General features: G+C 54.8%; 1 protein-coding gene across 1 annotated transcript; it reads left to right on the top strand.

Moving 5' to 3' along the window:
- The first annotated feature begins 251 nt into the window (after positions 1–251).
- LOC105821038 (chromosome unknown open reading frame, human C16orf95) lies at positions 252–11,320 on the top strand. Its single transcript, XM_012657657.1, has 7 exons — positions 252–278; positions 3,275–3,330; positions 5,139–5,190; positions 5,933–6,073; positions 7,694–7,840; positions 8,519–8,555; positions 11,103–11,320. The coding sequence occupies exons 1-7, from the start codon at positions 252–254 to the stop codon at positions 11,318–11,320; spliced, it is 678 nt and encodes a 225-aa protein (XP_012513111.1).
- The last annotated feature ends 207 nt before the right edge of the window (positions 11,321–11,527 follow it).

Here is an 11,527-nt window from a genome sequence, read left to right as displayed (position 1 = left end):
CACGTGTACGGGGTGGGCGGTGGGATGGCGACAGAGGCATTTGGAAATCAGCGAACTCTTGGAGCCTGGTCGTCACCGCTGTGCCCTTTCACTCAGCTCTGGTGAGAAGAGGACAGCGATGACACTGTGTCCCCCAGCAGACAGCAGGAGGATGGAGTGAGTGAAGACCAAGACCCTGATGTTCTACGGCCCCTCAGAAGACAGAACTGCAAATTGTCACAGTGGCAGAGGCAGGAGAATAGGGGGCGACGATGGAGCCAGGGGTCCCTCGAGGAAAGGTAAGGGCTTAAGCCGGCAGAGCTGCTCAGAATGACGCCCAGCGGGGGGACTGGTCACACACCACAGGGCGCCACAGTCTGGTTTGAAAAATAAGAGTCCTGTATCAAGGTGCGCTCAATAAAGGACGCAAGCCCGCACAGCGGCAGCTGGGACCCCGGTCTGGGACGGGACTGCTCAGCTTCAGAGAGACCCCAAAAGTGCCCCCCATGACAAACTGAGATTTTTGAAATTATAGTTCTTATTTATGTATTCTTTTTAAAACCACATTTTTACTTCACCCCCAGGGTTTGGATTTGTAGGACGCCTTTTCTATGCCTGTCATGGGTCATATTAGGCAAGTTATTCTGGAACAACAAGCCAACCTCAAAACAAAATTACGAATTTTTGGTTCTTTTCTGGTTTTAGTAGTGCCGTGTGCTCCTGTAGTGATGTTTTCAAAGTCACAGAGAAATGCGCACACGCGTGGGAGCAGCGTTCTCCCCAGTCAGGCCTCCCGGGGAAGCTGCGCAGTCTGGCGGACACGTCCCCAGCCCCTGCCCTACGCACTGTCCCATGCCAGCACTGGGGACAGTGTCCCTCCTGGAGGATGTGTCTCTCCTCTGCTTGTCCACTGGCAGGGAGTCTTGCCACCTCCTTTCCCTAAATCTGCTCAGGGATTTTTTTCCCCTAAAGATTCTATTGTCACTTGCTCAGCCTCACGCTGCTGCAGCCGGCCAGCACCACCAACGTGGCAGTGACTGGCGGAGTCCACCTCTGCCCACCAGGTCTCTGAGGGTCATTGCTGTCATCTTTGGGTGAACCAGCTCTGGCTCTGGACTCTGGACTCTGTTGCTGGTCTGTGGCACAAATGCAGGGGGCATGAGGCTTCGTAAGCATCGGAAGGAGCCCCTTCATGCAGCAGGTGTGCGGTCTGAGGGATGGTGGGAAGGGGCTGTCTTTCCTGCAAGTAGTTAATTGGTTGGGGAAACACAGGCAGGGCAGTGGGGAGGTGGGATGGGGAAGGCAGGGCCTGCACCAGGGTCTCATCTCAAGTGCAATCCTGCGGGGATGCTGGAAGTTGGTGCAGATGTGCCCAGGGTCGTTCCGGCTGCAGAGCGGAGAAGCTGGAATATTTATCCACTTTCCCCATCATTGTTGAGGGCTGGCCCCTAGACATGGGTCAGGCTACTCTCTGACTGGAAGGAGCCACTGAAGAGTGGCAGGTGCTGGTAGCTGTCAGCATGTGGCATGAGTGCCAGGGTGCAGGGTGTGTGATTTGATTAGCTGAGGGCAGAGTCAACACAAGCCCCACTCATGCTGTCAGCCAGGGACCCTTGGTTGCCGAACAAACTGCACCACTGTGCCCAGCAGCCTTGCTTCTGCCTGGTCGGCATGTTCTGGGAGGCACCTACAACTGTCTCTCTCCAGGATCGAGCAGCTTCTGTAGGTTTGGTTTTGGTCCCCATGACTCTGGGACTCACAGAGCTGTGCCTCCTTCCTACCTGGGGCTTTGGGAAGAAAAGCCTGGAAGAGAAACACTTGGTAACCAGGAGCTTTTCTGGTCCCACCTCCCTCTCCTGAGGCAGTAGGCCGATCTCCTGCCTGGAGCAGACCGGAAAGGGGACATGCAGGGAGGAGAAAGCACTGCTCAGCCACACGCATGGAATAAGCCGATGTGTAGTCAACACTCAGTCTGTGCCTGGCTCTTTGGAACACCTGTCACGCTCTGTCTTGTCTTATCTTCTCAAACTTCCTTGGGACTGGTTCTGTGATTATTTACAGAGAAAACTGAGAAAAGTTAAGCAACTTGTCTGTATCTGTCTCTGGTAACTTTTACTCTGAACACTCAGGGGCCACGCAGGCAGAGTTTCCCTTGAATCGCCAACCTGTGTAGTGACGGATTTGCTTTCCTGGACATCACACAGGTGGAATGATATGTACAGTTGGGGTCTGGCTTCTTTGTGTGCTTCATCCATGTTGTGGGTTGTAGTTGTGTGTACTTTTCCATCATTGTAGCATTAGCATCCCTCTGTGTGAATATGTCATACTTTCTAAAACCTTTTCTCCTATGGATGGACATTTAGGTTGTTCCAAGTTTGGGGCTGTGGATGTTTTTGTTCATGTCTTCTGGTGGACATAAGCTCTCATTTCTCTTAAGTGAGGCAAAGAATCAGTTGGTCGTAGGGTATTCACATGTTTAAGTTTTGTAAATACTGCCAGTTTGCCAATATGGTGCATCAATTTCATGAGCAATGAATGAGGGTTCCAGCTGCCACATTGTTGACAAACTTGGCATTGTCAGTCCTTTTCATTTGAACCATTCTTGGGTGGTGGTGATGAGCTATTCTTGACATGAAACGACAAGACAGTGTCCCAGAGGTGACGATCAGCACTTCCAGGGCCATGAGCTTGTCTTCTATAACTTGCTGGGCTAGAGTGACATTTCAGTGGGCTGAGGAGGAAAATGGAGACAGCAGAGAAGCCAAGAGTGCTCCAAAGTAGGCAGAAATGAGTTAGTCATAAGTAAAATGCTAGGCTAATGATGAGATTCTTGGATAATTTTGTCATTAGCTAGAAAAAGGCCAGTGACAACATTATTTACACACACACACACATGGGGTGACATTTGAAATATTTAAGAGCCAATATGGTAGGGGCACTGCCCAATCAGCAGGGGTGCTGGCCAGCAGAGCATGCATGTATGAACTGGCTGGAGGCTCAGCCTTGTTCATAGGTCACGAATTTAATGGTTAAAAAACGCAGCCAAGAAATCTGAGCAGAGTCTGGGAGCATCCTGTTGCTCTATGGCTGGACCGCAGCACGCCGAGGTATCGCCCGTGAGGACTAGAGTTTTTTCTGGTGGGGTTTGGGCGGCCGGATCCGGCGCGACGCCGCGGCTACCTGGGATTTCAGAGGAGCCCGAGAGCCCTTCAGTGCAGCTTGTCCCCGCACCGCGGGGAGGGTCGCCCTCGCAGGCTCCGCGCGCTCGGCCCCACCTCCTTCTCTCCTCGCACAGGATGAAGACCCCGGCTGGGGCTCCCGATGGCCCTCCGGGCCAGTCCGCAGGACACGGTGAGTGGCTCCCAGGGCGGCCGGGCAGGGGAGGGCAGCACGGCGCTCCGACCCGGTGACCCCAGTCGCCGCGGCGGAAGACCAATCAGCCGCCAGCTAAGTACACGTCTCTAAAAGGCCGCGCCTGATTGGCTGAGCGCGGGCCAATTGGCGGGGCGGGCCACGGGCTCGGGCGGGCAGGGCTGTTGGATGGCGGCCGCGAAGGATGGGGTCTCGACAGGGTCGGGGCCCGGCGGAGGCAGAGGGGGCGGACGGGCTGGCTCGGGCAGCGAGGCTGCGGACAATGGTGTGAAGGTGCCTGTCAGCTATAAAAAGTGACACCCGTGGGAGCCACTCCGTTTTTGTCGGCGTTGTGGTCGCCGTCATCATTACGATGCTGTTTGGGCGGCCCTGGGCACTTCTGCAGGTGGTCGGGTTCGGTCCGGTCCCGTAGGCATGCATGCACACCCAGAGCGCATTATGCAGGCAAGTGCGCCCCTGAAGCCTGCCCGCCGGTGCCTGGCGTGGCTCGCCTTACCTCCATGTAGGTGGGACTCGTGGTCAGAACCGACCAGAACCTGTCTTCATTGGCCTAAGCACGAAGAGGCAACTGATTGTTTCACAGAACTGAAACTGTCAGGAGTAAGCCTTCAGGCATGGGTGTATCCAGGTGCACAAGGACAGTGGTCCTGGACGGTTCCTCCTCCTCTCTGGGCTTCCTTTCCTTTGTGCTGGCTTCCCTCGTGGAGATAAGATGATCACCAAGACCTCCTTAGGTTTACATGTTATCAGATTATCAATCCCAACCGAAGAAAGGAGAGTTTCTTTTCCCAATAAATCCAGCAGAGAGTCCCAGAATTAAGTCTCGTTGGGCTGACTTGGGTTATGCCACCATACTGAGCCAATCTCTGAGACCAGCTTGGCCTCACTTTCCAGGCTGGGGAGTGGTGAGTTCAGCCTCCTGAGCCACATGGACTGAGATGGGTTATGGCCCCCCCAAGAAAACAGCAATGCTGTTACTACCAGAAGGGCGCTGGTATGCCATGCAGGGCAATGCCCCCCAGCCTCTGTTTTCAAGTATCAGCTAGGAGAGTAGATGCTTGAATCTATTACTTCAATAAAATAACAATAAAAATGTTATGATAATGAAATACAAAAACACTTGTATCACTTTTATAGTTTCCAGGTTACAAAGCACTTTGACATGCCACTGTCAGAGAAACAGGGCTTTGCTTTGTGTTTGATTTGTACCCACTGGAGACTCTCCATGTGGCCAATGTTCAAGCAGTGTGTTGGGGTGAGGGATTGGAAGAGTAATCCAGAGTCTGTGTACCCCTAAATGCTGCCATCCCAGAGACAAAGCACCTGGGTTTTTATACTGGAAGGAGTTTCATGAATGTACAGTTTTGACAGTATTTTCCTTCAGTATTTCAGTAAGCTGGGGGTGTCTGACAAAGCGTTGTAGGTGGTGTGATTGGCAGCTCAAGGTCTTGGAAAGTTCTCACCAGGTTGGAACGCTCCCGTCTTTCCTGGTGGTCCAAGCACAAGTTTAGCTAGAGTGTACTTGAAGCAAGTTGTCCTGGGAATGCAGGATTCCACAACAGCTGCCATCCGGGAACTCCCAGACATTAGCAAGCACACACCTGCTTCTAATGTCACTGCCTAACCCTTCTTGGGCTCAGAAGGATGACCCCCCTGCCACTCCAGGGGTTTATTGATAAGAATCTGTTCCAAGAAGGCTGGCCCAGGCCCCTGCCCTAGCTCCCTGGCCCCCAGTTTATGCAAACTGTGGAATTTTCTAAGCCTTCCTCTTTTTTTTTTTTCCCTAGAAAGAGCACATTTCAGACCTTCAGGAAAGAAGCGTGCCTCATAGATCATTCAGTAAGGAAAACAAACCCTCGGCCATTTTGCCACAACCTTAACACACCCATGGCGCAAGAAGAGTGGAGAATGTGGGTCTAAAAGCTGCATCTCATGAGAGGATGCACAGGACAAGAAAGTCTGCGATGGCAGGGACCATCACTGTGTCGTCAAATCTCTATGTAGGGGCACCCACTGCCACCCACTTTCCCCTCCACCCCCTTGGTTCTCATGGTACCTCATTGGGTTTAGGAGCCCTGGGAGAACCAGCAGGCCACCTATCGTACCTGGTTTGGGCATTAGCTTCTCCATCTGCCCCTAGAGGTGGTGACAACCCCTCTCCTTCCTGCCTGTGGGTGTTGCGAGGGTCCCATGGGATCAATGTGAAAGCCCTTGCAGACCACGAAGTACTCCATGCAGAATGACACAGGTGACCTTAAAGGCAACACTCGTCTCCCCGAAAGCCTCTAGAGCTGGTTGTACTCCACCGTTTTCAGAGGGGGCCCCTGAGACTTGTTTGCAGTAACATGGCGGTAACTGGCTGAGAATCCCAGCATGCCTGGTCTGCAGATCCCCCTCCAAACGACCTGGGAGGGCCTCAGGGTGAGCCACGGTCACCTGCCTCTATCTGAGCTGCCGTAGGAGCTGGGGCACCTGTCCCTGCCCCCGATGTTCTTGCTCTGAGCGTCGCCCTGCTGCGCCAGGGTTCCCTGGCCCCCTGCAGGCGTCACGTTCAATTCCGTCCTTTCTGGATCCTGCTCAGATGTGCCCTGGCCCCTGCGCTGCTCTCCGCGAGCCCATCTGCTGCGAGTGCCAGACCGGATTCGGGGGCCGCCTGCCCGAGCCCAGGGCTAAGGCGGTGCTGCCTTACTGGGTCCCTCTGTCCCTGAGACCCCAAAAGCAGGTAGGTGACTGGAGCCAGGGGTCTTCACCTAGGTGCAGGGTGCACGTCAGGGGATGAGAATTGTAAGTATTATGTGAATGACACGTAAAAATTTCTGGGACACAGCTTGTGACTTTTTAAAAACTAGATTTCTGGAGGTGTGATTGGCACGGGATAAACTGCACCCATGTGCAGTGTTTAGACTGGGGAGTCCTGACACACGTGCTCCCCTGTGAAGCCACCACCACGGTGGAGTAACGAGCACATACAGAGCGCTCGGAGGCTCCTGGGGCCCCTGCGTGACCCTCCCCAACCTTCCGCGCCCTGACATCCCCAGGCCAACCCCGATCTGCTTTCTGTCGCCACGGATTAGTTTGCATTTCTTGGAGTTTTATATAAATGGAGTCATGTAATACGTACGCTTTTTGTCCGGCTTCTTGCACTTGGGGCCATCATGTTGAGATCCATCCACACGGTGGCATCAATAGTTTATGTCCCCTTTTATGAATGGGTCATAGTTTGTTCATCCAGAAGGACATGTGGATTGTTTCTACTTTTAGTCAGTTACAGATAAAGCCGCTGTGGACATTTGTGTACTGCTTGGCTTGTGGGTAACTCTCCCACACGCGGGGTCAGAGGCGTCGTGTTTTCCTGTATGTCTAAGGGTTGGTGTCAGTGAAGTGGGGTTTGCTAGAGTGGCCTTGGCTCAGGGAAGCGTGTGGTTTGGGGAGAAAGGTCGAAAGGGTGGGGGGTGAGGCACCTTTGATCCCTGGGTGGCCACGTGTCTCCCGGGTGCGGAGCCGCGGTTGTGTGACTAAAGGTGAACGTTATTGTTACCTGTGGGATTTGAGATGGAGCCAACTCCGGGAGCTGGTTCACTGATGCGTAAGGAAATGTAGACTAATAAGAAACAAGCAAAAATATTCTATCCCTGAATGCAATTGAATGAAATTAAAATGAAAAGTGCGGGTCCGAACTTGCCGCGAGGCCCAGCTCAGGTTTCAGTGAGTCTGAGCTTTGGCCACTGGCCTCAGAGCCGCCCCAGTGCCGACAGCTCTGCTCTCCCCTCCCACAGGTGGCTGCCGCCCTCTTGTCTGCCATCCGTCATTTGCTGTCCCTTTCTGATGGGTGTTCAGGCTGTCTGGTCACTACGGACCGTGGCGCAGTGAATATTCCTGTGCACACGACTCTGCAAATGCAAAAGTGTCCCCAGAGGACACGTTCCTGGGAGTGGAACTGAGGGCTCACAGGCTGTGTCTATGAACCTGACGACTTGTCAGGTGCCAGCAGAGCCCTCTTCCGGCTGAGAGTGCGGGGGCCTGGGACGCTAAGCGTTTGCCCAAGGGCCACTGCTAGAGACCGCCAGGCTCGGGACAGGGCCAGCTCTCCTGATGCCACCCTGCTTGTTCTGCCCGGGTGCCATGTGGACATCCCACGGCACAGGGGCAGACGGTGGGTGATGAGGGCAGGCAGGCCGCAGAGGTCCTGCGTCCCCCACCTCTGGGTGTGTCTTGGCAGGGAGACCGCGCGCGCGTGCGGGGCCTGTGTCGGGAGGGACGTGGGAGGAAGTCTCCAGGCCCAGTGGGTGTTAGTTGTGGCCCCAGCCCCTTCTGAACCTGCTCTTCCCTTCCTCTCTGTTAGATCCCAAAGAGGGTCCGGTTTTATATCCCCCAAACCACCAAGATGTGCCCCTGCCCGTGCCACCGCTTCAGGGGCCACCTCCCAGTGCCCAGGGACCAGGCAGCGATGCCCTACTGGGTGCCCCGGGTCCTGAGGTCACAGAAGCAGGTGAGGAGGGCCGGGCCTGCAGGGTGAAGGGGAGCATGGGGTGCCCGGAGGTCCCCAAGAGAGGCCTCTGCCACGGCCCAGAGAGGGTCCTCTGACAGCTGCGGCGGGCTATGGAGCGCAGAAGGCGCTGGGCTGAAGGGAGGGCCGTGCAGGTCTCTCGGGTCACCCGGTTGTCTGAGGAGGCCTTCCTCGTCTCCTCTGCCCCCTCCTCTTCTTCTCCCCCACCCCTCCCTGCTCCTGACCCCGCCCAGCCCTCCTCCACCTCTCCCACGTCTGTCCCGCGTCCTGCGGTTGTAGCCCCTCCCTGGCACGGAGGGAGGCTGGGAAGGACCATCACGATTTCCTGTCCTCTCTCTGGGCCATCTGGCCGCCCCCACAGCACCCGTCCCAGGAAAGCGGCTGCTGGCAGCCGGCCAGGCGGGCCCTTCTCTCCCTGCGTCCCTGGTCCCCGGGAGGGAGGCAGAGGCTTCCTTCCTTCCCTCACCCACACCTCCAGCTGCTGGTTTTCTGTCACTGAGTAGCGCACTGTCCCCAGAGTGAAGGCCTTGTAACAAGGGACCATGGCTGGCGTTCTGAGTGGGCCACCGTCCCTGCCCAGAGGGTTCGAGTCCAGGTTACCAGGCCCTCCCCTCTCAGGGATTGCTGGGCTGACACACGTGCCCTGTTCTTGTCTTGTAGGTGGCGAGGCGGCAGCGGAGTGCCAAAGGCATCCCAGGTAACCCCGTGAGGCTCGTCTCCTCCCCCTCCCCGAGTGTCACGGTGGGTGGGGAGACTCCTCTCGTCCCCAGACACCTGTGAGACAAAGAGGACCACAGTGGTGACATGCCTGCGGGTCCCCTGCCCTGCTTTCGCCAGGCACCACTGGTCACTCACCGTCTTTCCCCAGTGACCCCAGAGAAGCCGCAGCTCCCCAGAACACCCCACCTGTCTGTTAGCAGCGGCTTTCCAGGTAGAGCCAGGTTCCAAGCCAGCTCGGCGACATCTGAAGTGGCTTTGATTTAAGCTCTAATCTTCTATAATTCCTGACACAGTCGGGGTGTGTGTACATGACATAGCACATATTCCTGTATATCCTATTATGTACTCACACATTTGCGTATTCGCGACACATTATATATTCAAACACAACATTTATGTATCTATTCGCTACATATATTCATAATTCATATACTTGGGACCTAGTGTCTGTGCAGTCGCACATTCGCTATGGGCGTAGTGTGTGCTCACACCTGTGTCACAGATTCATGACAAGCATGTTCTTGCACTTGTGTGTTTGTGACCTAGTTCATAGTCCTATATTTGTGACACGGACATCTTCACGTTCCCGCTCTCCCGACGTCCTATCTGGGGCATCGACATCTCCACCCACCGTGACTTCCTCTGTCTCTGAAATGGGGGTGGCCTTGACTGCATCTGCGAACCGTGGATCTGTGAATGGTGGCGGGGTTCCGGGCCAGGGAGAGTGGTCTGAGTGGAGCTCCTAGAGCCCAGGGGTGGGGCAGTGCTTGCGGAATGAATAATCGCCAACCAACACGCCCACCTCTTCGTGGTGCACGAATAAGTACTTTTTCTTAATTATAAAAGTCACACGATTGGTAGGGGCGTAATTTGTCACAGCCTTTGTGGGGGGCAATTTGGAGGCAGCTGCCATATTGTAAAACATGTGTAACCTTCCGTCGAACTCCCTGTGGAGACTCCCACACTCAGCAGGAATTTTCAGAGCAAAATACTGGACTATTTGAGCACCTCTGGTAGGACACTGGACACGGTGGGGTGTGTTTGAAACGTGGCACCGGCCATCTGGGCACAGAGCGTGAGGGACAGTGAAATGGACCCAGATGAGTAACTTGGGAAGATCCCCAAGACTTAGCGCTACATGGAAAACAGGCCCACCCGGCGGGACTCCACTGATGTAAACCCAGAAGGCCAGGGCCCTGTTGAGTGTAGACGCAGGTCTGGGGGTGTGTGTCACAGGGACCTGTGTAGGCCCGGCGGAAAGAGGTCAGGTTAGGTAAAGTCCCTGCAAACAGAGACTGGCATTTGTTACTCTTGAGAACAAAGCAGAAAGCGGCACGTTAGCTCAGGTGGCAGGTACAAGAGCCAGAAATCACCTTCGTAACAAAACTCGAGGGCCATAGGAAGAGAACAAGAGGAGGAACTTCTCTCTGACTGTCTAATCACACACTTGAGGGTTTATTTTTGATTATTTTTGGCTTTGAGTACCTTGCATTTTAGGAAGAACTAAAAGCTTACTTAGTTTATTGTTGAATCATATATATCAACTGGTATGTTTTTAAAAACCAGCATTAATTTTTACTCCCAGCATTGTTTTATAGTTTAGGCAATTTGTATACGTAATGTTTCAAGCCTCAAAGCCGTTCAAGCCGCAAGATTTTCACAGGATGGGACTAGGAGAGCGAGCGTCACTGCGGCCGGGAGAATTACGAACTCTCTCTCCCGTGGCTTCAAGCACAGGGTGATTTTAAAATGCGGGATGTTTTCTCTGGCTTCAAACCCAGCTGATTTCCACGTTATTTTATTTTATTTGTTTTTTGCGCTGGGGTGGGAGGGTCTTCCCGTGGGAACACCGTGAGACATGTTCCGAAAGAGCCGCCACGCTTGATCCCGCTTCGGCAAGAAGGTTCGTGTTTCTGATCTTAGTTTTCTGGTAAAGAGAGGCTTCTGTGCGTTTCTACTCGGTGCTTTTGTGGTACAATTTCTTATGACGAAACTATATTTGTTGTATTTCTATGAATAGTGCATTTCGCATGAATGTAACTGGAGTGCGTATTTCATATTCATGGCATATTAATAGTGTAATAAAAATAAGAAAGAATTTTCAGGAGGCGCACACGCTGGCCGAGGCACGCCCGCCGAGCGCCAGAGGGCGTGGAGGTGCTGGGACACGGAATTCTTCCTGTGGCCGTCACTACCTTTTCATCGCGGAGAATTTCAAATACTTGTCGAGGTGGCGATTGGTTTAAAGGAGCCCCTGTGCCCATCGCCGGTATCCGACCTGGTTTCACTGGTCTTCACCCACCCCTGCCCCCTTCAGAAAAAAAAGGTGATTTTAGAGCAAATCCCAGCTAGACATTGTATCATGCGTGTACACTGCGCGGTCGCTAGAGGATGGGGACAGCCCGAGGCCGCTACCACCCAGGAAATCACTGCTGGCAAGACCTTCTTCGTCCACTAGACGGGGTCAGTGTCCCCACCCCCGAGGCTGCTCCTCCGACCTCACACCTGCCCTTTCTCCACCTAGAACCCCCCCTGGCCTCCAGTTCCCAGCACAACCGCTGGCGCATCTGCTGCAACGACGGCCACCTCCTGCTCAGGTGGCAGCAGCTCCAGGCCCTTCACCGGGACAGGCCACCTGCTCTGGGGCAGGGAGCCAGCACCCCAGCCCCGCTGCTGCCCAGGGGCTTCAGCCTCCTTGCACTGCTCCAGGCCTTCCTGAGGGCCACCGTGGCCATTCGGTGAGCAGGTGAGCTGGGGGGCGGTAGGGCCCTGGGCACAGTGCTGCCCTCGTAGGGGGCGAGGGGTGGTGGGCGGCAGGTGTGGTTCCATGGAGGCTGGGGTGGCCGTCCTGCCCTGCAGGCCCTGCCCCTCCCCATTTTCCAGGCAAGGGCATCTAGAGGGGCCAGGGGTGGGTGGGGCCTCTCGGGGCTCGTCCCCACCTTCTCTGTG

The sequence above is a fragment of the Propithecus coquereli genome, unplaced genomic scaffold (genome assembly GCF_000956105.1).
Source record: "Propithecus coquereli isolate 6110/MARCELLA unplaced genomic scaffold, Pcoq_1.0 Scaffold557, whole genome shotgun sequence".
NCBI lineage: Eukaryota > Metazoa > Chordata > Mammalia > Primates > Indriidae > Propithecus > Propithecus coquereli.
This window is presented reverse-complemented; position numbering and strand designations above follow the sequence as displayed.

Excerpts from the sequence above, each read along its gene's own strand:
- LOC105821038 (XM_012657657.1), top strand. The coding sequence starts at position 252 with ATGGAGCCAGGGGTCCCTCGAGGAAAG. Across the intron at positions 5,191-5,932 it reads CGTGCCTCATAGATCATTCA|ATGTGCCCTGGCCCCTGCGC; the intron begins GTAAGGAAAACA and ends GATCCTGCTCAG. Across the intron at positions 8,556-11,102 it reads GAGTGCCAAAGGCATCCCAG|AACCCCCCCTGGCCTCCAGT; the intron begins GTAACCCCGTGA and ends TTCTCCACCTAG.